Below are 25,712 nucleotides of genomic sequence, written 5' to 3'. Positions count from 1 at the left end.
TCCCAGCCCTGGGTGATAGTCCACACACCCAGTGGTACATATGGCCGTGGTATCACTGGGTACTCCTTCCTTACTGGGGCTGGGCAGAACGTTTCCAGCAGCTTCACGTAGACTCACAGTTCTGACAAAAAAGCAGATCAGGCTCAGAGAAGTAAGGAGTTGCCTGGTTTCTAAGTAGCAGTAACAAGATTTCAGCCTCAGGCCTTCAGAGTCCAAGACTGTGATGTGGCATCAGGGACCTGTCTCTGGATGCTTCCTACTCTCCCGCTCCCTGGTGTTCAGAGTCAGCCCCCAGAAGCCCAGAGGTGGCTTCTGAACAAGCCAAACATAGGGGAGCAGGGCACACAGTAGGTGCTTAATAACAAAGGTCTGACTGCTTTGTAGAGTCATTTGGCAGAGATCAAGGGAACAGGCTCTGTAGTTGGGGGCCTGCTGGGTTGAAAACTGGGCAGGACACCCAACCCACCTGCTGGTCACAGACACTCATGAGGGTGTCCCCAGGGGTCCAGCTCCTCCAGCTGGTTCTGCCTTTGGGCCTGCCCACTCCCCCCACTCCAATGCTGGTAGGATCCCAAGAGACCCTGTCCAGGCCAGAGTCGGTGGTCCAGAGCAGCACCCTAAGGGCTGGCACCTGCGGGGAGGCCTGTTCAGGCCACCCTTTAACAGTAAAACGGGAGGTGCTCTGGTGAGCAGGGGAGCAGGCAAGTGGTGCCCGCAGGGGAAGCAGCACAGGTGTGTGCCCAGGTAGGCCAGCACTGCCATCAGGAGCCCCTGGGTACTAATTCTAGGGCCACTTTGGACTAACACCCTCTGTGAGGGCCCAGGGTTCCGCATTTCTATAGTGCCCCCAGGCAATCCTGTGAGTGGCACACACTGGGAACAGACCTTGGGGGTGGCCACCTCCAGGCAGAGGCCAGGCCAGGTGAGGGGCCACCTGCACCCAGGGGCAGAGGGTGCAGACGCAAGAGCCCTCCTGGGCAGCAGGGGGCAGTAGGGAGGTGCCTAAAGAGCTTACTCCTCCCTCCCTACGCAGTTGGCCCACTTCAAGGAATTTATTGTGAAAAAGGAAAGACCGAGACCTTCCTAAAGATGTGTACAAAACGGACGCACCCCAAAGCATTGCCAATTCAGGGAGACAGGCAGCCACCCACACAGTCAACACTCAGGATGGGGTAAACCAGCTACAGTGTAGACAGAGGGTGGAGTACTATATGGATCACTAAAAAGCAAGTTTTCACAGCAAATTTAAGGCATGGAAAAATGTTCATCTTATAAAAGAAACATACAGAATACAAATCCATTTAAAGTAACAAGCCAAAGTAGTTTTGTAAAACCCTATGTATAGTTGAAAACACATCAGGAGGAAATTCACCAAAATGTTACAAATGCTTACTTCTGGGTAGTGGACTTGTGAGCATAATTGCCCTAGAGTAAAAGTTGCTGGGGACCTACCATAAAAAAAGCTTAAAATCAAACCTGGAAAGGATGAAATAGATACACATGTAACTTAACGCTCTGACAGAAAAAAAAAACACAACAAAACCAACACCCTTTAAAGAAAAACAACAAAATCCAGCAATTGAAAACTTGTTTAGTATCACAAGGTCTAGAATCCAATTAAAAAAAAAAAACAGGCATACAAAAAGGCAGGAAACTATAAGCATAACCATGAGATAAATCAGTCAATAAGGACAGAGGTGATTGAGATGCTGAAATTAGTAATTTTAATATAACTATTAAAATATTAGAACTATGTTCAGGGTATTAAAAAACATGAACATAATGAAATAAATGGGAGATGTAGTAAATATCCACACGGAACTTATAAAAGTAAAAAATACAGTACCTAAAATGAAAATACATTGGATGGAATTAATAGCAGATTAGACAAGAAGAAGAAAAGATCAGTGAACTTGAAGACTATACCAATAGAAATGATCCCAAATGAAGGACACAAAGAAAAAAGACTGAACAAAAATGAACAAAGCCTCTTTGATCTTTGGGACAATATCAGGCAGTTCAATGTGCATGTAATTTGAGTGATCAAATTTGAAGGAGGGCAGAAAGGTAAACAGAAAAAGTATGTGAAGAAATAATGGCTGAGAATTGTTCAGACTTCATGAAGACTACAAACCCACAAATCATAAATCAAAACGAACCCCAAGCAGAATAAAACCACACCAATGCCACGAATAATCAAATTGCTGAAAAACAGTAATAGAAAACTCAAAAGCAGTTGGAGAAAAAAACCAATATATACAGGAGAAATGGATAAGAACAAAGATGACGATTACAGTAGACTTCTCGTTAGCAGCTGTGCCAACCAGAAGACAACGGAGCAACATCTTTAAAGAATTGAAAGAAAAAAAGGAAAGAAAATGTGTTAACCTAGAATTCTATACCTATCCAGTGAAAATATCTTTCAAAACTGAGGCAGTCACGAAAAACCCTTACCCTGGGATTTATTCTAGAGAACTACTTGTTAAAGAAATTGGGGTGTCAGAATCAAGAGTCCTAATGTGGTTTCAAAATTGAAGCTCTAGATTCCATGTCCAGAGAAAAAAAGAACCTGGTGAGATCTTAGCACAAATACAAGACAAGTCACAAGATCTCTGAAATGAGAGTGTTCAAGGCATAGAAGCTACACAAAATATCACCAAACTCAGTAGCAACTGTTTTATTTCTCTAGAGTCAGAACAAGGGAGCATAGAAACTAGTTCAGTATATCTGATATTATCATCCTGAGCCCCAAACCTTCCTCACGTTTCCTGGGTATGCACTTTTCCTCTGAGACTGCAAGTTGAGCATTCTGGAAATGGTAAGCAAAACTTCAGGAGGCAGAGACAGGTCCAAGAGGTATTCCACAGCACTACACCCAGCCTGGATCTAGGGTTCAGCAGAGCTTGAGGACAGTGAAAATAAAACGAACACATATCATTTTTAATCATCACAGTAATAATAATCAATTCAGGAAAAATCATCAGTGGATGCAAAACTCAAAGTGAAAGTTTTATGAGGAACAAAATATGTATCATCTCAAAGGATCTACCCATGGATTACTTATTAATTACAAAGGAAAATTGGTAAATTTGTAATGGAGAAACCTGACAGATCCACCTAGATCAAGTGCTTGAAACTGGCTTTACAAACAATAACACAGACTGAGGTGAGGTGCCTTCCGATATGACGCATCTAAAAAAGACACAGCATCCCTTCTGTGATATTACTGCCAAAAGCACAAATGCTGAATTTAATCATCAGGAAACACCTGACAAGCAAAAGTGGGTGCCATTCTACAAAGTAAAAGACCTGGACTTTTTGACAATGGATTGAATAATTGCAATAAAGATGGAGAGAGAGTAGTCTAACTTGGGAAATCTCCTGAAGAGTTATCTTCTGTATGTAGAATGTGCCACCATTTGTGTGGGAAATGGACACAAATTCAGAGTACTGTTTATGCCTATAATTTCTCTCCAAAGATGTTCAAGAAACTGGTAGCATTAGTTATCCCTTTTCTAATAAATGTAATTTTATTGAAATATATTCTCACACCATATAATCCACCTGTAGTAAACAATCAATGATTCACAGTAGCATCATATAGTTGTGCATTCATCACCACAATCATTTTTAGAACATTACTATTACTCCAGAAAAAGAAACGAAAAGATTGAAAAAAAAAAACCAAACATTCCATACCCCTTACCCTTCCCTCTCACTGACCACTAGTACTACACCATAACCAATTTTAAGACAATAGAGGTAGGTTAACTAAGACAGTGTAGTATTACCAGACTCTGTGTGTGTATAAATAGATAGATAGATAGATAGATAGATAGATAGATAGATAGATAAATAGACAGATAGATAGATAGATATAGAATTGATATAGATATATATCAGTGGAACAGAACAAAACATCCAGAAGTAGATCCATACAAACACAACAACTGACTTTTTTTCTCAAAATGGGTAAGCAATCATTATCAAAGATCAGGGCTACTGGATTATAGTTCAACCACCTCAGGGATTTCCTTCTGATTCTAAAATACTAGACACTAAAAAGAAATATCTATATAATGAAGTAGTAGTCACAGTCATTTGTTAAATCCTAATTTCTCAGTTACACTTCCTCCCTCTCAGGTTAGTTACCTCTTGGGAAGAGAGGTGGAAAATTGAAGATAGAACTGTTTTTTCACCTTAATCTTTTTTTATACTTTTTGTACCAAACATACTACTCAAAGTTTCTCATTTTAATCACTTTCAAGTATACAATTCAGTGGCATTAATTCTACTCATAATACTCTGCTACCATCATTAGCATCCATACCTCAATTTTTTCATCACCTCAAACAGAAACTTTGTACCCACTAAGCAATAACTCTCCCCTTGCCACACCTACTTCCCCCTTTCCACTGCCATGGCCACTAATAACATGAAATCTGTGTCTACGAAGTTTGCTTATTAAATGCATTTCATATAAATGAGCTCATACAGTCTATACAAGAAAAAGGAGGAAGACTTTATCACCAGCAGGCTTACACCCCAATAAATGTTAAGGGAGTTCCTTCAGGTAGAAGGAAAATTATACTCAATGGAAATTTGGATCTACACAAAGTAAATATTAAATAAATAAACAAGCCTTTTTCACATTTTTAATTTATTTAAATTATGATTGTTTAAAGCACAAATATTAACAATGTATTATTTGGATTTACAACAAATATAAAAGAAAAGTATATGACAACAATAGTATAAAAGCCAGAGGGGGAAAATGGATGTATCCTATGGAAGGATCTTACATTGTACTTGAAGGGATATGATGTTATTTGAAGGTAGACTATGCTATGATAAAAATGTTTTATAACACTTATAAAACTCTAGTTTTTTTTTACTCTAGTGATTACTAGAGTAATCACTACAAATATAACAAAGAGGTACAGCTAATAAGCCAATAGTGGTAATAAAATGAAATAGTTAAAAAAAAAACTCAAAGAAGTAAATATATAGAACAAATGTAAAAAAACAGAAAACAAATAGGGTAGACTGAAAATTACACTAAATGTAAATGGCCTAAATATGCCAATTAAAAAGAAGAGATTGTCAGACTCTACACTTTTCTGTTTTGTTTTGTTCTTTTTTTGTATTTACGAAATAGGGGGCCAAGGTCAGAACCCATCACAGTGCAGTGAGGGTTTTGCTGAAGATTTCATGGAGAGTTGGAGGAAAATCCCATGTTTCCCACTGCTGGGGCTGTTAAATAATGCCCTCAAACACTGCACACATCTTTTCTCTCCATAGCCTCCCAGGGCAGGGGGTGGAGGGGTGGAGGGGAAGGATAGTGGGAAGTTATTTCACTTGCATTTGCACCCCAGGCAGAGGCCAGCCTCACCCCAGGCCTGTTCCCACTCCAGGATCTCCCTCTCCACACACACCTCCGTCTTTCCCCTGTCTCACACAGGACATCTTGACTCTGTCTCTTTCTTCCACACTCCAGCTAACTGAACCAAGGAAGAATTTACCAATCTTGGAAGTTGAAGGACAGTATAAATGACAAACCTGCTTCTTGCATATTTACAATTGTTGCTCCTGTATTGTGGCCTTTTGTGCTCTCCTTTGTCCAGATAGATGTGTCACAGACACCTCTCCATGTCAGTATTTTGCCCCTGACCCATCATCTCTGGCAAGCCTACTGTTTAAGCAGACCCTCTCCCTCTGAGGACTCCCACCCAACAACCACGTTCTATCAGTAGTGTCCACACCATGTCTCAAGCCAGCACCAGAGGGAGCTGGCCTAGGGCTGAAGTTGAAGTGCACAGGCCCCAGGGCTCCAGGATCCACCCTGTTGGGGCAACTGGGACCCCCTTCCGGAGGTTTGGAAATTCTGGGGTACAGAGTGTGCCTGTGACTACTACTGACCTGACCCCATCATGTGGATGGGGAGTCTGAGACATGGCTATGGCTCACGAGCTTTGTGCTGTAGGTCCTCTGCCTCAGGGTTGGGAAAGGGAGGTCTGTGCCTGGGCCAACTGGAGCCCTAGCCAATCCCTGACTGGCGTGTGACTGCATCTGCTCCCCTTCCTCTCCTCTGGCCTGACTGTAAATAAGGGGGTGTGCTGGGTGATGGCTGTCTCCCACCTAGCGTGTGCTGTGGCCTACTCTGAGCCCACCATCAGTATGGTGCCATGAGGATAGAGTGACAGACAGGTCCCTGCTCTCGTGGAGTGCAGATCCCCCTGCCAAAGACAGAGGCTAAACAAGGAACTAATGAGCCCCCATGGAAGGTTGGATGTAACGGTGTAGTACACCGGCAAGTGCAGAGGACAGGGCTGTGGGAGTGAGGGGCCCATTGCAGGGAGGATTTTCCCAGGAGGCCCCCACCCTTCAGAAAAGACTGGTGTCAAGTCAGGGTGTCATCAGACATACAGGACTGGGAGTAGGGGGTGGGGAGGAGCCTCCCAGCAGCAGCAGGGGTGGCTAGTGCAGATGGATGAGTGTGGCCTGTACTGTGTGGCTGGAGCAGAGGGACCTGGCAAAGGATAATGGCAAAGTTACCCCGGCTGGACCCCCAGGCCTCAAAGCTGGGGAAGCAAGTCTGGATATCCTATGAGAAGATGCAGGACCCCAGTTATGCTTTGCAAAGCCCACTCTGTGCAGGCTCCTGCAGGGTTGGTGCTAGGACGTGGTCCAAGTATCTCAAAGGTGATGTTGCCAGGACCAGCTGATGACTCTGACAAGTCACATGGGGTGGGGAAGGTGTCCAGGAGGCTTCCAGGTCAGCTGGAACCACTTGGAAATGGTGGACTGTACACAGTGACAGGCAGAGGGAGCAGCCTCCAGGAGAAGTCAGTAGTGTACTGAGTTGGAAGGCACCTGCAGAGGCGCTAGGGGTAGAAGCCTGGGACCAGTCCCTGAGCCTGGCTTGGGGCCTTGAGGGTCCACGAAGAGTAGGCCAGGATCCTGTCTGTCCTTGGGATGCTATGGCCTCTCCCTGGGGCCATTTCTTTGCATCCGGGTCCCCTGACTCCCAAAAGTCTCATGCATTTGCTTGGGTGTTTCATGAGCCCAAACAAAGCTGAATGGGCAGTGACTTCTTTCCCTATCTCTGCTCCAAGATGAGCCTGGCCCAGGCTTGGCTCTCTGGGTCTTGTCCTCATAGGTCAGGCAGGTTTTCCAGATCTCTTGGAGCTGGTGGTCAGAGCATGACAGTGATGGGTAGGTACAAGCTTGTGGGTATGATCCATTAGGTATGGTAAGCTCCTCTGCACAGGTGGGGAAACTGACGCTTATGGAGGTGAAATAACTAGACAAGGGCTAAAGGCTGCTGCAGAGCTTGACCCCAGGGCAGGTCTTCTGGGCCAGTGCCCAGGCCCATGTTCTGCAAGGGACTGTCCATGTCAAGTTGGCGAGGTCCACACAGGTGAGCAGAGACTGGGAATGAGCCCAGCCTCGCCTCAGGGAGCACAAGTGCCAAAGTACTGGCTGGTAAGAGCTCAAGGTCAAGTTCTCACTCCTCTCCTTCAACTTCCTCCTTCTGGACTCTGCTGGCCTGTGACCCCCCAAATCCATCCTGCTCTGACTCAGGGCTCTACATTTCTTTGACTGGCAGCAGAGTTTTCAAAAAACTAAGGAGATGTAAAATGTTTCCACATGCGGCTTGTTAAGAGAATGCCATATCATTGAGGGTGAGGGGCCAGCCCTGTCTTGATGCTAAACAAAACAAACAGATCTTTCTTTGTGGTCCCTAAGATCTCATGCTTGGTAGGGGCTGGACCTAGAGGCCCCACACCCTTGGCTTCCACCAAAAGATGGGACTTCTTTCTTAATTAGCCAGCCTCGCGGTCTCTCTCCATGCCCACCAAGTGACTGCACCCCTCTGAGCAGAACCTGGCCCTAGGGTTTCTCCTCAGCCCACCGGCAGAGCTGTTTCCTTGTAACTTATCATGAACAGTAATTCTAACAAGAGAACCTATTGCTAGGAAGGGAGCCATGTTGGAACCTGGGCCCTGCCGGCATGGTGGGACAAGTCCTTTGCCAGGTGCCATTTCTGACGCAAGCTCGAGGGGTCCTGATCCTTGTTCAGGGGCACTTCTAATTTCTACATGTGATGCGTGGGCCAGTGTCAAGTGATGAGGAGTTCATTCATTCATTCACTCACTCATCCGACAAGACTGCTTTGCCAAGTGGTAGGCTGGGGGGGCTGAGGAGAGCAGAGACCACTGTGGAAGGGGCTGGCCTGCACAGGGTCTTCTCTTGGCCTGATGAAGGCACCTGGGCTCAGTCATGGCCAGCGCCATGGCACACATTGAGTGGATCAGGCTCAGAGCCAGGGGATTTCAGGGGACTGTCCCCTCATCCTGGGTGGGCACTGAAGGCACCCATGCCAAATCCACTTGCTTTGGAAGAAATGTCTTCTCTCCTCTCCTTTTTGGTTTTGAACTTGACCCCCTCCCTCAACTATAACCAGTGGCGACACCCCACTTCCTTTGCCCTCCTTGCAGTCATTTCAGGCAAGGAGTGTTGGACATCTCTCCCCAAGAATTTCATTTATTTCCTACTGAGCAAACAGAAGGAAAAGTGGGGTGGGCTATGTCCACATTGGCAAGTGTTTTTCAAATAATATCTTTGTTTCAGGAAAAAATTCTCAAGGAGATATATGTTATGTTAGCAGCCAGAATGTTAGTTTCTGATGAAACCATTTGTTTTGCTAGCAGTGCTTTCTACTTTAGAACTGCTTCTCCCTGTTGCTTTGGCAAGAAAACATGTTCCCGGGGAGGCGGTTAAGAGGGTCAACTGTTTTAATAATATTTTCACCTGTGACTTTGAATGGGAAAGTTGATCCTGGCCCAAACACTTAGGAACATTTTGACAAAGTGTTCCATGAGGATGGTGCCGGCAGTATTCCCATTCCCAAGACACAGGGGCCTCCTCTGGCTCAGATGGACCCCAAGCAGAGCTCGGCCCTACCCACTCCAGGCTTCCAGAAGTCAGCTCTGCCTCTCCTTCCAGGCCCTGGGCCAGAGGGCCTTATAACAGCGCGGCACCTACAGAGAAGGGTTGTGCCCTTCCACTAACATCCCATCACCAAGGTAGGGAGGCACGGGAACCGCAGCTGCAGGTCATGAAGAGATCCTGGTGGAGCGAATGCACGATGCTAGTGGCCAAGGAGAGGAACAACTATTGGGGGTTAAGCTGGTGGTGGAGGTTACATGGGCAGTCGTGGGGGAAGGATGATGGGTGCCAAAGATATGGATGGTGTGGTGGGAGTTGAGCCTCATCAAGGGTTTGAAAGAGGTGGTGCTAAAGGTGGAGGTGATGGTGCGGATGGCAGAGTTGGCAGTGGAGATGGTGCTGATGACAGTGTTGAGGAGGTGGTGATGCCAATGGTGAAGCTGTTGGTGGGGTTGATGGTAGAGTTGATGGTATAGGTGCTATAGGTGATGGTGTGGCTATGGGCAGGGTGTGTGGTGGAGTTAGTGGTGGGATTGGTGGTGGAGGTGATGGTGGGGTTGATAGCGGAGGTGATGATAGGGTTGGTGGTGGAGGGGATGGTGGGGTTAGTGGTGGAGGTGATTGTGGGGTTAGTGGTGGAAGCGATGGCGGGATTGATGGTGGCAATGATGGTAGGGTTGATAGTGGAGGTGGTGGAGGTGATGGTGGGGTTGATGGTGTTGAAAGGGGCAGACAAGAGTGGGGTGGCAGTGTTGGAGGTGATACTCTCACGGAAGTTTTCCAGTGGTTCACCCATCCAAAGCAAAGCTCCTCACAATCATGAGAAGCAGCATTTCATTCCCTCCAGGGTCCATAAGTGACCGGCCCAAAGTCACAGCCTGGAGTAGCAGAGACAGAACTGGTCCTCAGGCCTTGCCCTTCAGCTTGCGCTGTTCACTCAGGAGTCTCTGGCCCCGGTACTCCCTTCTGGGAGACCTGAATGTTGAGTCTGAGCCCCAGGAGCTGGCCCCCAGAATAGAGGTTCTGGGGAACTCAGGGTCAGAGGAGGCAAAAAGCCTCAATGAGGACAGTTTTCTGGGTCCCTCCCCACTATCCCAGCAACTGATCCTGCCCCATGGGGTCTACAGAGAAGGAGGCCCTGCCCTGGGTACCTGGGCAGGTATCCGGCCGCTGGCACCAGCCTTGAGAGTCAGATAGGGACTGAGACCTCCACAATCCCGGTGAGGGACTAAAACGGCCGCAGGTATTCCTCTTGGGAAATCGAGGCCCCAGAAAGCACGCTCCTACGGCAACTCTGCTGTCTAAGAGCGGACAAGACCCAGGGTCCTCACTAGGCGCTCCGACCCGTCAGGCAAGGGCAGGGGCAGGGACAGGGGCGAGCCGCCGCGCCGGCCTCCCAGGGGTGCCCAGGGCTGCCGCTCCCAAGTGTAGCGCGGGCCCCTCCCGGCGCCTCTCCCGCGGGCCGCTGTCCGGCCTTGGCTGCCGAGGAGGGAGGAAGCTCTGTCCTCATTCCACCTCTGGCGCCGCGGTGCCAAGTGGCTGGCGGCGGCGGCGGCGGGAACCCGGGCCCGGAGGGCAGCGGCAGGGGCGCGGCGCACCCCCTCCCTCGATCGGCGCGCACCCCGGCTCGGGGTTACTCACGTAGAGGCCGGAGTGCTTAGCGCCGAAGAACGGGAAGGGCACGGAGAGCGGCCGCAGCCCCGAGCCGCCGTCGTCCTGCTTGGGGGTGACGGCGTCGCCGCGCTCCGGGCCGAACGCGTAGAAGTCGGTGAGAGGCACGGCGCCTTGAGCAGCGCGCGCCCCGAGCCCCAGGGCCGCGGCTACCAGCAGCGCCCAGGCGGCACCGCGCGGCATCGCCGAGGGTCGGCGCGGGCAGCGGGCACGGAGATGGCAGAGTGGGCACTGAGCGAGACGGAGCGTGGCGGCACAGGATGGCGCGGGCCAGAGGAAGGCCAGAGCGGGACAGGGGGTCCAGAGCCGGGCCGCGCAGTCAGCGCGAGCGGGCCCGGGACGCGTAGGGCGCCGTCAGTGGCTCGGCGCCCCGCGGGGGCTCAGCCGGCCACTCGGGCGGCGCTCGGCGGAGGAAGGCGCCGGGCGGGGCGGGTCCTCAGGCCGGGGCTTAAATAGCCAGCGGGGCCGGATGCGCGGGGCGGAACGCGGCCCTGGGCGGGGACATGCAAATAAGGTCGTTCTTAAAGCGCCAGGCCCCCGGCGGGCTCGCGGTGTCCCTGGTGGCTTAGAGCTCCCCTTGTCCTGGCCTTAGCTAGAGCTTTACAGGCGCTCACCCTGAGGCGGGGACAGTCCTCTCCGAGGGCCCCACCTGCCAGCCTAGCGCCAGCCTGGAGGAGGCACCCCAAAATGGGACTGAGTGACCCCAGAGCAGCTCTGGGACAGATCCACTTCCTAAGGCCTGATGGATGTGTTGGGGTCTGGGTTTTAATGGGTGCCCTCCTGGGTCCCTGCGAGGACCGAAGCACCGCCCTTACACAGTGTCACCAGTTGGGGGACCCCTGGCTGGTCAGGGCCTGGGGGAACCAAGCTTTAGGCTGTAGAAGGCAGCTGTCCCAGGAGCCCTGGTGATGGTGAAGCCCTCCCCTCCTCAAGAACTACACAAGTGCTTCTGCCCTGCTGGCCATAGAGAGCCATCAGGAGAACTATCTGGGGAGGTTTCCTGATAGCTCAGGTGTCACAGCAGGAAGAGTACTTGGGAAGGCTCCTGGGGGGAGCATACCCACTGGGGGAAGATGCAAAGGGGCATGGCCCTAGGGCCTGGGGGAGGGAGTAGGATCCCCACACCCACAATTTGGATTTGGTGTTCCTGTCCTCTGGCATTCCCTGCCCTCCTCCCAGTCGCCTGGATCCCTCTCTGTGGACATAGCTTTTTGAGTGTCTAGACCAGCTCTGTACCCCTGGCCAGTCTAGGGCCTGGATGCCTGGGGCCGCAGCCTCCTCTATCCCCTCTGCTCCAGAATCTTGCAAGCCAAGTCTGGTTCCGGGAAAGATGAGAGGGTACCCCTCAAAGATACACAGATAGACAAGCAGAAAAGCCAGTACATAAGACACATAACTGGCAGCAGTAGTTACCACTGGTTTGTTTTCCTGTTTGGTGTTGCAGTTTTCTGTATTTTCTAAAATGCCTTCAGCGATCTTGTGTCATTTTGCAATCAGAGGAAGGAACACTAAATATTGTTTTTAAGTAGGGGGATCCCCTGTTTGTGACTGTGGGACCCTAGAAATCACACTTTGACCCAGGAGCTGTGCCTGGCATTTTCATTCCAGTGAGTTCTGGCAGGACCAGGACATGCCAGCCTCAGCCAAGCTCCCAGGGAGAGGAGCTAGGAGGCCCTGGCTTCTGAGGGCTGACCCTGCTCTGGCAGGACCCTGGGAGGGAGCTCTCTTGGATTTTTTTTCTTTCTTTTTTATCCTCCTTGGATTTTGCACTCCTGATGTCTCCTTGCCTCGTCCTTGCCCCACCCTGCTTGGGATAGTGATCCTGAGTTGCAGAAGGGTAAACCAAGGCTGGAAAGGCAGAGTCCCTCCCAGGTCACAGTGAGCTTTGGGACGCCAACCCTGGTTCTGTTCTCCTGGCTTCAAGACCCCAGGACGACAGAACATGGTCCCAAGATATGAAGGATGAGGGGGAGCATCATCTCCCATCTTTGGGAGGGAAAAAGTCAGAGACAATGTTAATTTTAGGGGTGTGCTGAGAACAGAACCCCAGCTCCACACCAACTCTCATCTGGAAGCCTGGGAGGAAATGCATACAATCATAGACACGCTCATACTCATTCACTTACACATGCAGCTCATACACACTCACAGGCACTCATACAGGGAGCCTGCTGGAGTTTGCTTTAACCCCTTCTTGGCCAGGATGTTGGTGAGACAGGTGGCCAGGAAGCCCTTGCATATGTTCTGGGGCGGGGTGAGGCACAGAGAGGTTAGGGTGGTCCTTGGAGGTGGGGCCACGGTCTTGAGCATCATTGGCAAGGCTAGGGGTTGGGGTGGATGGGAAGCAGCCAAGATGTGGCTTTCGCAGGGTAGCCTCAAGCCTGCAGTTGACAGCAGGCCTGATCACAGCGGTGGGAACCCAAAGGATATGCTTTTCAATTTTCATTTCCTTCTGTGAAAACTGGTGGCCTCTCCCCAAAGTAGGTGGGGCCCAGCTAGAAAGCCCTCTCCTTGTTTCCCTGGGTAGAAGAGTCAGCTTAGGGAACTGCCTGCCCAAATGGGGACTGACCAGCACCAGGGGGGCTATCAGAGCCTCACCTTCCCTCTGACCACTCCCCCACCTGGCCTACCTCCTGCCAGCCCCCACACCTACCATCTCCCCATTCCCTTTCCCTATGTCCCATCTGGCACACTCCTACTTTGCCCCCAGAGCCCAGCTCTGGGCCATTTCCTCTGAGCAGGCTGCCTGGGCCAGCAGCCACCTTTCCTTGGCACTGCCCACCTCTGCAGCCCCTTCCTAAATACACACTCCAGGGACACTGGGAAAGGCCCCTCTATGAGCTGGCTTATGGACCCACCTAGAGGCCTCTGGAAGTCAGGGCTGCCCAAAACCAACACCACACTGGGCACCCAGTGACACTCGACAGATGCACAGTGTGAGGGAATGTTTCTCCAGGCATGGTGGGAACTGTCCGACTAGCAGGGGTCACTACCTGGCTGTGTGGTGGAATCACCTGGGTTTCATCAGATGCTGGGACCCGGCCCCACACCACAGACTCTGGCTGGGGGTCTGGGTGGGGTCAGCAGCAGGCAGGGGCCCTCCAGCAGTGGCCCCAGAGAGGTGGTGATCTTGGGCCCCTGCCTGGCCGACCCTGCTCCATGAGACTGGGAGGTTGGGGGTTAACACAGGCCCCACACTGCTGGGCATTACATTTCATTAAAACACACACACACACCAAAACTTTCAAAAAAAGAAAAAAAAAGTTTTTTTTTTCCTCAGGTGCTAAAAATATTATCAGGAAATACTTTTCAGCAATGTGCCGTTTTAGGTTCCCCTCCGGACTCAAGGGCGCCTTTGTCTCTGCCACAGAAAGTCCACATTTATCAAAACCAAAATCGTTTTATCAAGGAGGTTCATGTTTTGCGGCCAGGAAACCTGAGCCTTCCCAGCAGGCCTGTGACATTTTAATTTAGGGCCTGAGTGTGTATGCAATTTGGATCTGGGCGCCCCCAGCCCACCTCTGGACACCCCGGGACTGGGGCTCCCCCGCAGGGCAAGGTGGGGGTGGTGGTGGTGCTCGTGCCCCTGCAGGCTGACTGTCCCCCACCCCCAGCTCTCTCCCCTCATTGTCACTGGGGGAGCGCAGGAAAGCGTGCAGGCAACCGGAGGAGTACACTCCGTGCACACCTCCATCCCAAGATCTCAGGGCCCCGAGGGGCGGGGATGGGGAGCCAGGTTTCCAGGCTCCCGCGGAGTTACCCGGGACCACCCCCCTGAAGCCGAAAGGCGGGTGGGGCCTCAGTGCAGCCCGTCCACCCCACCCTCGCCGCTTTTTACTTGTCAGCTGCAGAAGGCAGGGGCGGGGGGCGGGGCTGGCGCAGCGCGGGGCCCCTCCGGAGCCCCGCCCCCAACCCCGTGGTCCCTGCACCTGGCGCCCCCGGGGCCTCTGGGAGCGAGCTCAGGGAAATGGCGAAAGTGCGCTGGGATGTTCCCGTCCCAGGCTGTCGCTTTATGGAGCGAAAATAGAAATTGGAAACACCTTGAGCTCCAGGGTCTCCAAGGGAGCACTGCAAATGGGATACAGGTGGGCTGGGGTGGGGCGCCGGCGTCCCTGGTTCCCAGTGGTCTGCGGTTCGCAGAGCACCGTCCTGTGTGAAAGGGCCGGCAGCCAATGAAATCAAGCTCTTGGGGGTATTTTTAATGACACGAGGAAAATTCTAGCAATACCACCTCAAGTCCTGAAGAAACAGAATCTTCAGAGTGGCACAATCAGGTCACCCCAGCCCACCCACAAGCCCCCGATTTGGGCAAGGAGAGACGCTCAGACTTCGCCTCTGGGGCTCCCAGGGGTGGATGATGTTTGTGTTTAAAATAACTTTTTTGTGCAATTATTGAAAAATACTAATGTTTTACAAGTGTGAATAAGTGATGCACCCAGTTTCCCAGCTGGGTTCCAGCCCCAGTGGAGCTCTTGCCTCCTCCCCTCCCATGCCCAGGTCTGTCTGCAGGCTTGTGTGTCCTCTGGATGGCCGCCCTTCCCAATGCTCCCCCCCCCCCCCCCCCCCCCCCCCCCCGCCCCCAGGGCCTCCCTCTTGTCAGTCTCCTGCCCTGGGCAGCAGGCTACAGGGCCTGCCCTTCCATGCCCTGCAAAGGTTGGTGCCCTCAGGCCCGGCACCCTAGGGTCTGGTCAGAGCTTCCTGGTCCGAGGCTGGATGGGACACCCTGAATGTCTCAGCAAGACTCCCATGGCCATGGGTACTTTTGTATTTTGTTTTGTGTGTGTGTGTGTGTGTGTGTGTGTGTGTGTGTGTGTGTGTGTCCTCCTGGCATTCAGAAATTCCCGACAGACTGTTGCCTCCATACCTGTTGGAGGGGATGGGAGAGACAGGGCTGGTCTTGGAGGCCCTCTAAGGCTATCCCAGGCTCTCCTGACAGACAGGAGGCCCTGGGTATCTGTTCCCCGCTGGCACCAGGCTGGAAGGCTGTGTCTGTGTCCTCCCTGAAATCAGGACTCCCCACCGGGTGGGAGTGGGAGTTGGGTCAGCCATTCCACATTGGTGCCCCAAGATTCAGCTTTCCCTGCAGGTGTCCATCCACCTTGGATGGTGACCAAGTAGTGTCTGAAAGGAGACACCACCACCATCTGTGAGCTCTTTGCAGACAACGCAGCCGAGGCCCAGCAAGTCTGCCAGGGATGCCGACCCCAAGCCTGTGCTCACGACCAGTTGGCAGTGCTGCCTTGCCCCAGCCACGCTGCCTGCCCCTGCCACATGAGACAGGGGAAGGGCAGATTGCTGCAGGGACATCCTGTGGTTCCTTAACTTCAGACTCGGAGGAGTGCCTGAGACACTGGGCCCCCTGGACCCCCTGCACTCTGGCTTTGCCCCCTGCCAGCTCCCTCCCCAGGACAGTCTTCCTTGACCTCTGGCCACTGGATAGGGGAGGCTGTGTGCATGTAAGGATAGGGGAATGCCCAGCTTGGCTGCAGTACCCTGGGTACTGTGTGTGACCCCACCACACACATCCTGGGCAGATGGGGGTGGACCAAGGCCAGTGTGGGGTGACTCTGGGCCCCCAGCCTGTCCTCCTGCTGACTGTGGGGACCGTGGTCAAGAAGCCAGGTGCCACCGAGGCTCCACTTCCTCTCACCCATCACTGCCCCAAAGGGCTGCTGTGAGACCCAGGCTATTCCTCTGAACCTTCCGGAGCCCCTCGTGCAGGGAAGGTTTTCGATAACGGCTGGAGTCAGATGCAGAGGCCCATGTGCTCACCACTGGAAATGTTCAAGCAAATGTCCATTTATTTCCATTAAAAAAGAGAAAGAAACCCTCTTTGCCTAAGTATAGAACTTTAGATCAAGTAAGTCAAAATAGTGTCTCTCAAGCTGATTTAACGATTTGCTGAAACATAAAAATCTCGGTGCTTCACAGGCATTTCAGATGTCTCCTGGGTAGAGTGGGCACTGGGGGCCAAGGGAACACTCAAATGGCCAGAGATTTACATTTGCCATAAGATGGGTGGCTTTCATTGCAATGCTGAAAAGTCATCCCAGAGCCTTTGCGTAATGCATGCTAATTAAGCCGTCCTGGGTGCCAGGAGCCTTAGTCCCCGATGTGGCCCCCATGGCATAAGTGGGCACTGAGGGGCCATCTCTTAGACTTCACGCCCTCAAACTCTCTCCATTCCTCAGGTCTCTGGCTCTTCCACCAGAGGATGGGATCCTCCACAAGAAAATGTGGACAGGGATGGAAAGGAGGGAAGGGATGTTTGCTGAGTGTTTCTTCAGAGTCTACTAAATACTGGGCCCTGAGCCCCATACACCACCTCTCAGTGGTCAGCCTGCCTTTGGTCCTTCTCCAGGTTTGCTGCTTGTCCCAAGTAGCCACTGCCAGGCGGTTACATATCAGGGCACAGATGCTGCCTTACACTTTTCTTTGCCTGGAAAAGCCTACGCTGAGGGGTCATGGCACTCTTTCCCTCTGAGCTGGGGCTGAACTTCAGAATCCTTCTCAACACAGCCACCACTGGTTACATGGTGCTGGCAGGCAGAATGAAGCCTGTCTGCCCAGCTCTTTCTAGTCATTTGCAACATAAGGTAACTCTGTGACAAATTCAGTCAGAAAACCAGGGCTGACAGGATGGCTGCTTTCAAGTCCTGGAGTCATCTAGAAAGGGACAGATTTTCAGGGGTGTGGATTTGGGCCACAGAATATTCTCCAGGCTTAGCTTACCCAGTCCGTGATGGGATGGGTGCTAACAGTTTCCAATATCCCAAAACCAGGGCAGGAGAGGCCCTGGAATTTACTGCACTGGCGATGCCCCACAGATATCGTAAATGCACCACTCACAAAACAAAAGAGTCTGTTTGGGGAGGAAAACAGTCCACAGCGAAGTGAGTGAACAGGCTAAGGGCGAGGCAAGGCAGGCCAAGATGGCCTTGCCGGTCTCCATGGCAACCGGGTGGGATCCCTGCAGGAATGTTCCCAGCATTTACAGGCTGGGAAATGGGCGGTTCTGTGGCGACTCTGGATTTCACACTCGGACGCCTCTGGTGGCGGCATCCTGGGGCCTGGGCTGAGTCATCTCCAGCCACCTGCCACCGTGACCAGCCTGCTGTCTGGAGGAACAGAAGGTTCAAGCAGCCTCTGGACACAGTGGTGCCGACTGGGCCTTGCAGGACAGTGTGTTTTTGGCTTCACTTGGTGGAAATGTTCTCCACGTGTTTCCCTGTGTTTACAGCGCCGGGGCATGGAGGGCGGCCCGGACCGAGCCGCCCAAGGCTCAGACCTAGCTCCAGGCCTGGTGTGGGCTGGCAGGAGGCCCCAGAGACCCTGCTGTCTGCAGCTGGGGGCAGGGGAGGGGTGTCAGACAGCGGGGCCGCCCAGAGGCCATGCCCCCAGGGCCCTGCTGGCAAGCGGTCTGCTCTTGGGGCCATCCCTGCAAGCCTTGGAGGTGCTGGGGCCCTGGGAGGAGGTGGCTCCCCTGCCGCATCAGGTTCATGCCCCTCCAGCTGCCTGCCTCCCAGCAGAGCCCAATGTCAGCTTGCCCACGGTGGTTCCCTGATAGGTCTTCTCAGTGGCCTGGGGCCCCCACATCTCCACCCTGTGACTGGGGCTCCCTGGCCCGAGCAGACCCCAGGTGGGTGGTACATGGCTCATTTCCTGGCCTGAAAGGGCTGGCCAACATGAGCCTCTTGCTGCCGCTGTACTTCCTGGTCCAGCTGCTCCTTCAGGCTGGCCACCTGGGGACAGGACGGGGCAGGTGGGCAGAGGCCTGTGGCAGGGCCCCCCACCAGGCACCTGTGCATGAGAGGTCTGAGAGCTGCAAGGCTGGGGTTATAGCCCGTGACTTCCCAGGGGAGACGGCGAGCTTGGGAGAAATGTTGGGCAGACAGGCAGAGAGGCAGAACTGCAAACAGCCAGGTGGGGGAGGCACAGCCACCTCCACCATGAATCCCTGTCCACAGAGGCCCTGGACCGAAGCACCCACAGTGGACAACTCCCCTTCCATCCAAGCCTTGAGAGCACCCGGGATTATAAAAAAATCCCTTCCTTTGCTTATAAATTTGGGAATGTAGTTGTATGAGTCAGGGGACATTAACTTGGGGGTGACGCTGGGAAGTCATGTCATCTCTCTGCGCATCAGTTTCTTTGTTTGTAAAGTGGGATTTTGACAGCTCTGAGCTCCACGGTTCTGCCCTGGTGCATGTGTGTGTGGTGTGTAACATTTGTGGTTTCATGTACCCACATGCATGTGTGTACATATGCCTATGTCTATGTGTGTGCAGCCTGTGCTTTTGTGTTTATGCATTTGTGTGTGTACAGCATCTGTGCATTCACACATGGATGTGTGCAGTGTGTACTTGTGTGTACATGTGTGTGCTGCATGTCCATCTGTGTACACGTGCATGGAGATGAAAGCAATGCATTTGTTTTTGTTTGCATGCATTTGTGCTTGTGTTTAAATATGCATGTGTGTGTTTAGTGTGTGGTTGCATGTGAGAACATGTGTGTGCAGCACATGCGATTGTGTGTGCATGTGTGTGTGTGCAGTGCTGTGTTTGTACTTGTGTGCATTTGTGCAGCATGTGTGATTTGTATGCATGTGTGTGTTAAGTGTGGTTGTGTATATGTGCGTGTATAACATAATTGCATATGTATGTGTGTGCAGTGTGGTGGTGTGTTTGTATGTGTGTGCATTTGCGAAGCATGAGTGATTGCATATGCATGTTTGTGCAATGTGTGGTGGAGTGTGCATATGTGTGTGTGCAGCACCTGTGATTGTGACTGCATGTGTGTGCAGTGTGTATGCATGTGTGCACTATATGTGTGTATGCATGTATGTGTGCAGTGTGTTGTGGTATATGTGCACATGTGTGTGTTTGTGTAGCACACATATCCATCCAAGGGTCTTCCTGTCTTCTCAGCCCCACCCCATTACCCGCTCACCTGTCCCACCTCAGCCCCATACGCGCTGCTTCTCTGTACATCAGGAAGGGCAGGAGTGGGGCTATCTCCTCAACAACAGTGGCCTCGGTCAGACCATTCTGGACATGTCACCCACAGTTACCCCTGATGGGGGGATGACTCTTACCACCCCACTTTCCAGTTGGCTGACAGAGGCACAGAGAGGCTGGTGACCTGGCCTGGGATACATGAGCTGAGATAAGGGTGACTCAGCCTCGAGAGGACAGGGGTGCAGAGGTGATGGGGCTCTGCTGTGCTCAGGAATACATCGTGGCCAGCGTCACAGGCCCAGAGGGGATCTGCCTTCCCTCCCCCTGATTCAGGGGTGAGGTTCCCATTGCTGGAGGAGTTCAAACAGAGCCTAGTGGGATGCCCCATCCCCTCCCTCTGCCCCTGCCCTGGGTGTGGGTTGGTGGCCCTACCTGCTTCTCCAGCACCTTTGCCCGCTGCTGGTGGGTTCTCTGGGACTCAAGGGCCCGTGAGGCCTGCAGCTGGGCCCCATGCAGCCGCTCGGCCTCTGTGGCCAAGTCCTGCTGGTGCTGGGCAGCCAGTTCCTGCAGCTGCTGGCTGTGGGCCTGCTCCAGCTCTGCCATCTGGGCCTGGGGAGGGCAGGGGCCCTTAGTCCATGTGGCTAACCACAGGGTAATGGAGCTGTGTGGGGTACTGCAGGTGCTTCCCCTCCCCTTTGGGGCTGCTGTTCCTCTGTCCCCCACTAGGTAGGCTCCAAGCATGCCTACAGACCTAGAGCTGATTGTGCACTTAGCCCAGGCCAGGGGTTCCGGGGCCTTTTTGGGACTCTGGCTGGCTTAGGGTGGGCAGGCCTTAAATTTGTATCCATGACTCCCCATTTCCCCTGGGTTCAGGGGATCTAGCATCACACACAGACACCCCCATAGTGGCCAGAGGTGGGAGACTTTAAGGACACCTCAGTCCCCTGGGCCTTGGGGAACGCCTCTACTGCCCTACATATGGGAGGGCAGCCCTGGCCTGGCCCTTTGGCTTGTGACCCCAGGCTTCTCACACCACTCCCCTTTGGCTCAGGCGCTGCTTTGTGGCTTATGAGTCCTGAAGCACGGAAAGCTGGGGCCTGGAGAGAAAGCCAGGCTGGGCCCAAGGAGCCCTGGCACAGGTTCTAGCTCTGCCCCATGGGGACTCCTGCATGTGCACAGATAGGCGGGGTGGGGGAGCAGAGCCCAGCTGGCCCAGTGACCTGCAGCTGATGGTTCTGCTGCAGGGTTCCATCCACCTCCAGGTGCAGACCACTCAGGGGCTGGACCAGTTGCTCCTTCTCAGTCCCCAGCCTCACTGTGTCCTCCTCCTGTCTCAGCATCTCACGCTCCATCTGCAGAGAGTCCAGGAGCAGACCTTGCGGCAGGATGTGGTGGCTTCCTGGCCGGGGTGGGGGACAGGCCATCCTTCCCTCTGGGGAGCACGTGGATGGAGCCTCTGCCCCTAGGAAGGGCTGGTGGGTGGGAGGAGGACACTGTCCTGGGCCAGGCTCTGCTACTCCCACTTCACTCCCACCCAGGCTGCTGACATCTGCAGCCAGAGTGGGTGCTCAGGGAAAAGCACTGACCGGTCTAGTCACTGACCTGCTTTGGACCAGCAGGGGCCCCCATGGTGTCCCAGGGAGCAGCTACATCTCCCGGACCTCATTCCAGACCCTACCTCTCCAGCACCCCCCTCCTGCCTTGCTCTAGGCCTCACATGAGGACCCTCAAGCCTGTACCCTGGGGGCCTGCCTTGTGCACTGTGGGGGTGTGATCCATTGCACTCATGCAGGTATGGGCCCCATGAGCTGGCACCACCAGACTTGGCCTCCCAGCCTGTGGCCTTGGCATCACCGTCCCACAGAGGGTGTCACAGATCCTTCTCATAGGCTATGAGATGCCCGAACAAAGCCTACTCCTCCACTCCTCAATAGCGGGCATGGGGCAGGGTTAAACATCAGGGTAGCTGTATGGAAGGAGGCAGACCCTCTGGGTGATGGCTGGTGGGGACGCATTTACCCCTTTCTGGCAGTCCCTTTGGAGAAAGAAATAGAATCCCAACATTCAGGGCCTCAGTGAAAAGGACCCTGTTTGTCTAGGACCCTGAAACATCTCCTCCCCTCCAGCCCTGGCTTCCCAGGCTTGGCCCAGGCCCAGGTGGCACTGAACTTAGCAGTTGAGGTGGGACTGGAATCCTGGTCCTGTTCTCAGACCAGCCCTACCCCCACCCACTGCAGCCTCCTGCCCTACCGCTGTTGCCTGAAGTCCTGGCTCAACCTCCCTTCTCTGCTGTGGGACTTTGGGAAAATCCTCCTATCCCAGGCCTGTTTCCCTGTCTCCACGGGGCATGCGGCGGGCCTGGCCTCGTGAGCTATGGTTGTTGCGGACCACTTGCGAAGTCAAGCTTCCCGTTAGACCAAAAATAAAGATTCCTTCCTTCTTCAAGGACTGAGAGACCCTGAACTAAAAAGGAAGTCCTGTTTCTTTAAAAATCCAGTTACACTCCTGGAAGTTCACGTTACAGAGAGAAGGGAAAAGTGCAATCCAAAATAAATAAGCGGCCACCTCCGGGTTTCCCCTCCTGAGATGCCAATAAAGGGTTTATGGGCTGTGGGTCTCTCACAGCTGACCTCCTGGAACTCATTAGCTGTTCCTTCCCTCCCCAACCCACTCCGGGGACCTGCCCGGGCACCATGCCCACAGCTGGCTCTGCTGTCCCCAGCAGTACCATCCGCCTGCAGCTGCTGCCCCCAACTCAACAGCTCAGTGCCAGGCCCGTTCTCCAGGAAAGAGCAGCCGGCAGTGACACCTCTGAGGGCCTGGATTTGGGGACCCTGCCCCTGTGGCCGGGTCCTCGCGGGAGGGCAGGTGGCCCTGCAGGGACAACAAGCTGGTCAGCGCTCAAAATAGCTGTCCTGACCTGCTGCCTCCATCCTGCCCCTTTCTTGTCTCCAGGATATACTGTCCCTCACCCATGAATTGCCACTCTCCCCATGACCCTCCACTGTCCTCCTGATAATCAGTCTCCCTGAGTCGACCTCCACAGCTGGACAGCAGGCGCCTGGCAGCCAGGGCCTGGTGGCTGCTGGAAACACATGCCAGGCAGTATCCCTGTCCAGTGGAGCTTGCTGCCCTCTTTCAAGGACTGTGGGTCTGTCTACTCTTGGAGCTTGCTGTCCTCCTCAGAGGAACCTGGAGGCAAAGTGGGTGAAGGAGGATGCCTCTGCCCCCTGCACGCTGCATCAATCCCGTGGGGACCCAGCTGCACCTCTACTTGCCCTTGATGCAGCTCAGCAGCCGCCGCCTCAGCCCTTCTGGGGCCTGTGGCCTTTATGGGGCTGGACGGATGACTCGGCCCTGGAGCCCTGTCCCAAGGGGCCCTCACTGCAGTAGCCACAACCCTGTGTGGTAGGTGGGGTGGTGACCCTGGGCGTCTGTCCTCGGGCCACACTGCACAGACATGCCCCTGCACAGGAGTCAGTGGCTCTGCTCCCGGAGCTGTCACTCAGCGTGGCACCTTCTTGGCAGGCCTCGGGGGGCAGGTGACGTGATGAGAGGTTCAGAGCCCTATGCTGACAGGGAACAGCTCCCCTGAGGTCTGCGGGGCTGGGCCAAGTCACGCTGACCCTCCCAGAGACCAGGACGGGCATGGCTCCCTGGAATGGGTGGCGAGTGACGAATGTGTTCCTTTCTCAGTGTGGTTCGATTTACAAAGGAGAGCCTGGGCCAACCCGCTCCCCCCACCATCCCCACAAGCCATGCAGCGCCCTTTGCCGGGTGGCGCATGGCAGCCACATGGGATCGTCTGTGCCCAGCTTTGGCTCTGTGCTCTGGGTCCTACTCCCAGTCCCTACCACTGCCCAGGGCACCCATCCTCCCCCCTGCAACCTCCTCAGGACTCCCAGTCCTGCTCCTGGGGCACCCTGGGACCCAGCACCATAGCCCAGTCCACTCCATCCAGGCCCCTCCATAGTGGCATGTCAGAAGCACAAATGAGGGGGTACAGGGGACTTCTTTTTTTTTAACATGGGCAGGCACCGGGAATCGAACCCGGGTCCTCGGGCATGGCAGGCAAGCACTCTTACCTGCTGAGCCACCGTGGCCCGCCCTGTACAGGGGACTTCTGACCCAGACAGCACAGGACGATGGCTGAGGCCATGAGGCTGTTCCCACCCTCTGTGGAGGGAAGGAGGGAGCCTCCTAATGAGAACTAAAGTGCCAGATCACAGAGGCACTCAGGTGCATGAGCCTTTTCCACCTTCCATGGGTCCTGCATTAGGCTCCACACTGGCCAGACGCCTGCCTTGGGTTTCCTGGTCCATTCACTCAGCTGGTGAGGCCAGTGCTGGCTCTGCTGACACCCATGCACCCCAGCCACCCCATGGCCACCTGTGAGCTCCACAGCCCCCGAGCTGTATGTGGAGACAGCAGGACAGGAAGGTGGGAGGGGGGCGGCTGTGGGAGTTGGCTTGGTCTTGTACTCTGGGTTTACATGGGCGATGGGGTGCAGGGGCGCTGAGCTGGTGGGCAGCCCGCCAGAAAATGAGTCTGGGTTCAGAGAGGCTAAGGCCTGGTGGGCAGCACAGCCCCCTTGGGCCAGCAACCCACCCCACAGGGTGGGTCCCAGCACCTCTGTGATGAATGAGCCTCCCTCCTCTCCCTAGTCCAAGGGTCCTGGTGGGGGGCCCATGCTGTCACCTCTCAGGACCCCGATGGCATTTATGGAATCATTTAGTCAACCCAGGTCCTGGACAGCCATCCTTCCCTCATGTATGTTGTGGGGGTGGGGTGCCAAATGCCCAGATGGCCCTGGGTGCACTGCCTGGCACCAGGAGCCCAGAGCCCTCAGCTGTAATGTGGGGATGCCCACACCCCCTATGCTGTCCGGGGGCAGCTGGACCCTGAGTGTGATGTGCCTCAGAGGCGGGACGGGGTCTGCAGGGGAAACTGCCTCTTGGACAACGTGAGCACAGGTGGGACGCATACAGCAGGTGCCTACTGGATGACCACTGGGTTCTTAGAGTGAGGATGGGGTTTTGGAGCCTTAGGGGCAAATTCCAGCAGGTTACTTGGGACCCATTTTCACCTTACCAAACCTGGGCTGCAGGAAGGTGCTCTGCCTGCCCTCCCTCCAGTTCCAGCCCAGACAGGGCTACGCTGTTTGTTTCTGTGTACGGACGCTGGGTCCACTCATCCTGAGGACAGAGGTCTGTTGCTGGGACCCCCAGAGAGTCCGGCCCTTTGATCACCTGCCATTCTCTCCCTGCACCTCCCGCTCACCCCACAGCCCTGTCCCTGGGATGTTCTCCATGTTTGTTTGACATCTTTGGGTTGGGGGCCCTGTCAACCAGTGTTGGGAGGTCTTCTTGGGGACAGGCCTGAGGGACACCACATCCACCACATATGATCTTCCTGGCCTCTACATCCTGGGGAGCTGATTCTGTGCTGAGCCCTCCCCTGAGGTCAGTGTGACTGGTCCTGAGAGGTTTGGAGGGGAAGGGGGCCACCAGGGGGTTAGCTGCTCCGCAGGTGGGGATACACCTCCCGCCCCACATCTGCTGCCCTGATGGATGGGGCTGAAGTAGGGACTATTTCCAGGAGGAAAAGGAGAGAACCTGGAAACCAGAGGTGGGTCTCACCAGGGTCTCAGGGTCCCCAGCAGAACTGGGGCTCAGATGCTGGCGACAAAGAGGGGCATGCCTTGTCAGAGCGAGCCAAGGTGGGGTGCGGGGTGACATGATGAGAAGGGGCTGTGGAGTTATAGGGTGTGAGACCCGAGACCTGGCTGGCAGCGAGTTGGGGGCATGAAGCAGGCGTGGGATGCTGAAAAGTCAGCTTGGGCCGGCGCCTCCCCAGGCAGGCTGGGACAACGCTGGGAACCCCCAACCCTACCCCCCGACCCCCTCCCAGGACCCCCCACAGGACCCCGCCAGGACCCCTTTCTCCAGAGTCCGTACCTGCGCCAGGCGCGCGCGCAGCGCTGCGAGCTCCCCCTGCAGGCAGGTTCTTTCGGTGCGCAGCGCGGCCACCTCGTCCCGCAGGCCCCGCCGCTCCGCGCGCTGCGCCGCCGTCTCCAGGTCCCCGCGTTGCCGTCGCCGGAGCACCTGGGGAGGGGGCGTCGGGGCGTCGGCA

The 25,712-nt window shown here is 54.2% G+C and overlaps 2 protein-coding genes across 11 annotated transcripts in view; both read right to left on the bottom strand.

The window, feature by feature from the left end:
* Nucleotides 1-11,034, bottom strand: part of SNED1 (sushi, nidogen and EGF like domains 1) — a 140,246-nt gene extending 129,212 nt beyond the window's left edge. For all 10 annotated transcript variants that reach the window (XM_077153321.1, XM_077153322.1, XM_077153323.1 and 7 more), the window contains exon 1: nt 10,594-11,034. In XM_077153321.1, coding sequence (XP_077009436.1) covers nt 10,594-10,806 — 213 coding nt within the window. In that variant the 5' untranslated portion in view covers nt 10,807-11,034. The remainder of the gene's footprint in view (nt 1-10,593) is intronic.
* A 5,377-nt stretch (nt 11,035-16,411) lies between these two features.
* Nucleotides 16,412-25,712, bottom strand: part of CROCC2 (ciliary rootlet coiled-coil, rootletin family member 2) — a 102,388-nt gene continuing 93,087 nt past the window's right edge. The window contains exons 35-37 of the mRNA XM_077151745.1: nt 20,801-20,932; nt 20,013-20,189; nt 16,412-18,365 (exon numbers count right to left, since the gene is read on the bottom strand). Coding sequence (XP_077007860.1) covers nt 18,279-18,365; nt 20,013-20,189; nt 20,801-20,932 — 396 coding nt within the window. The 3' untranslated portion in view covers nt 16,412-18,278. The remainder of the gene's footprint in view (nt 18,366-20,012; nt 20,190-20,800; nt 20,933-25,712) is intronic.

Source organism: Tamandua tetradactyla, chromosome 3, assembly GCF_023851605.1.
Source record: "Tamandua tetradactyla isolate mTamTet1 chromosome 3, mTamTet1.pri, whole genome shotgun sequence".
In the NCBI taxonomy this organism is placed as follows: Eukaryota; Metazoa; Chordata; class Mammalia; order Pilosa; family Myrmecophagidae; genus Tamandua; species Tamandua tetradactyla.
This window is presented reverse-complemented; position numbering and strand designations above follow the sequence as displayed.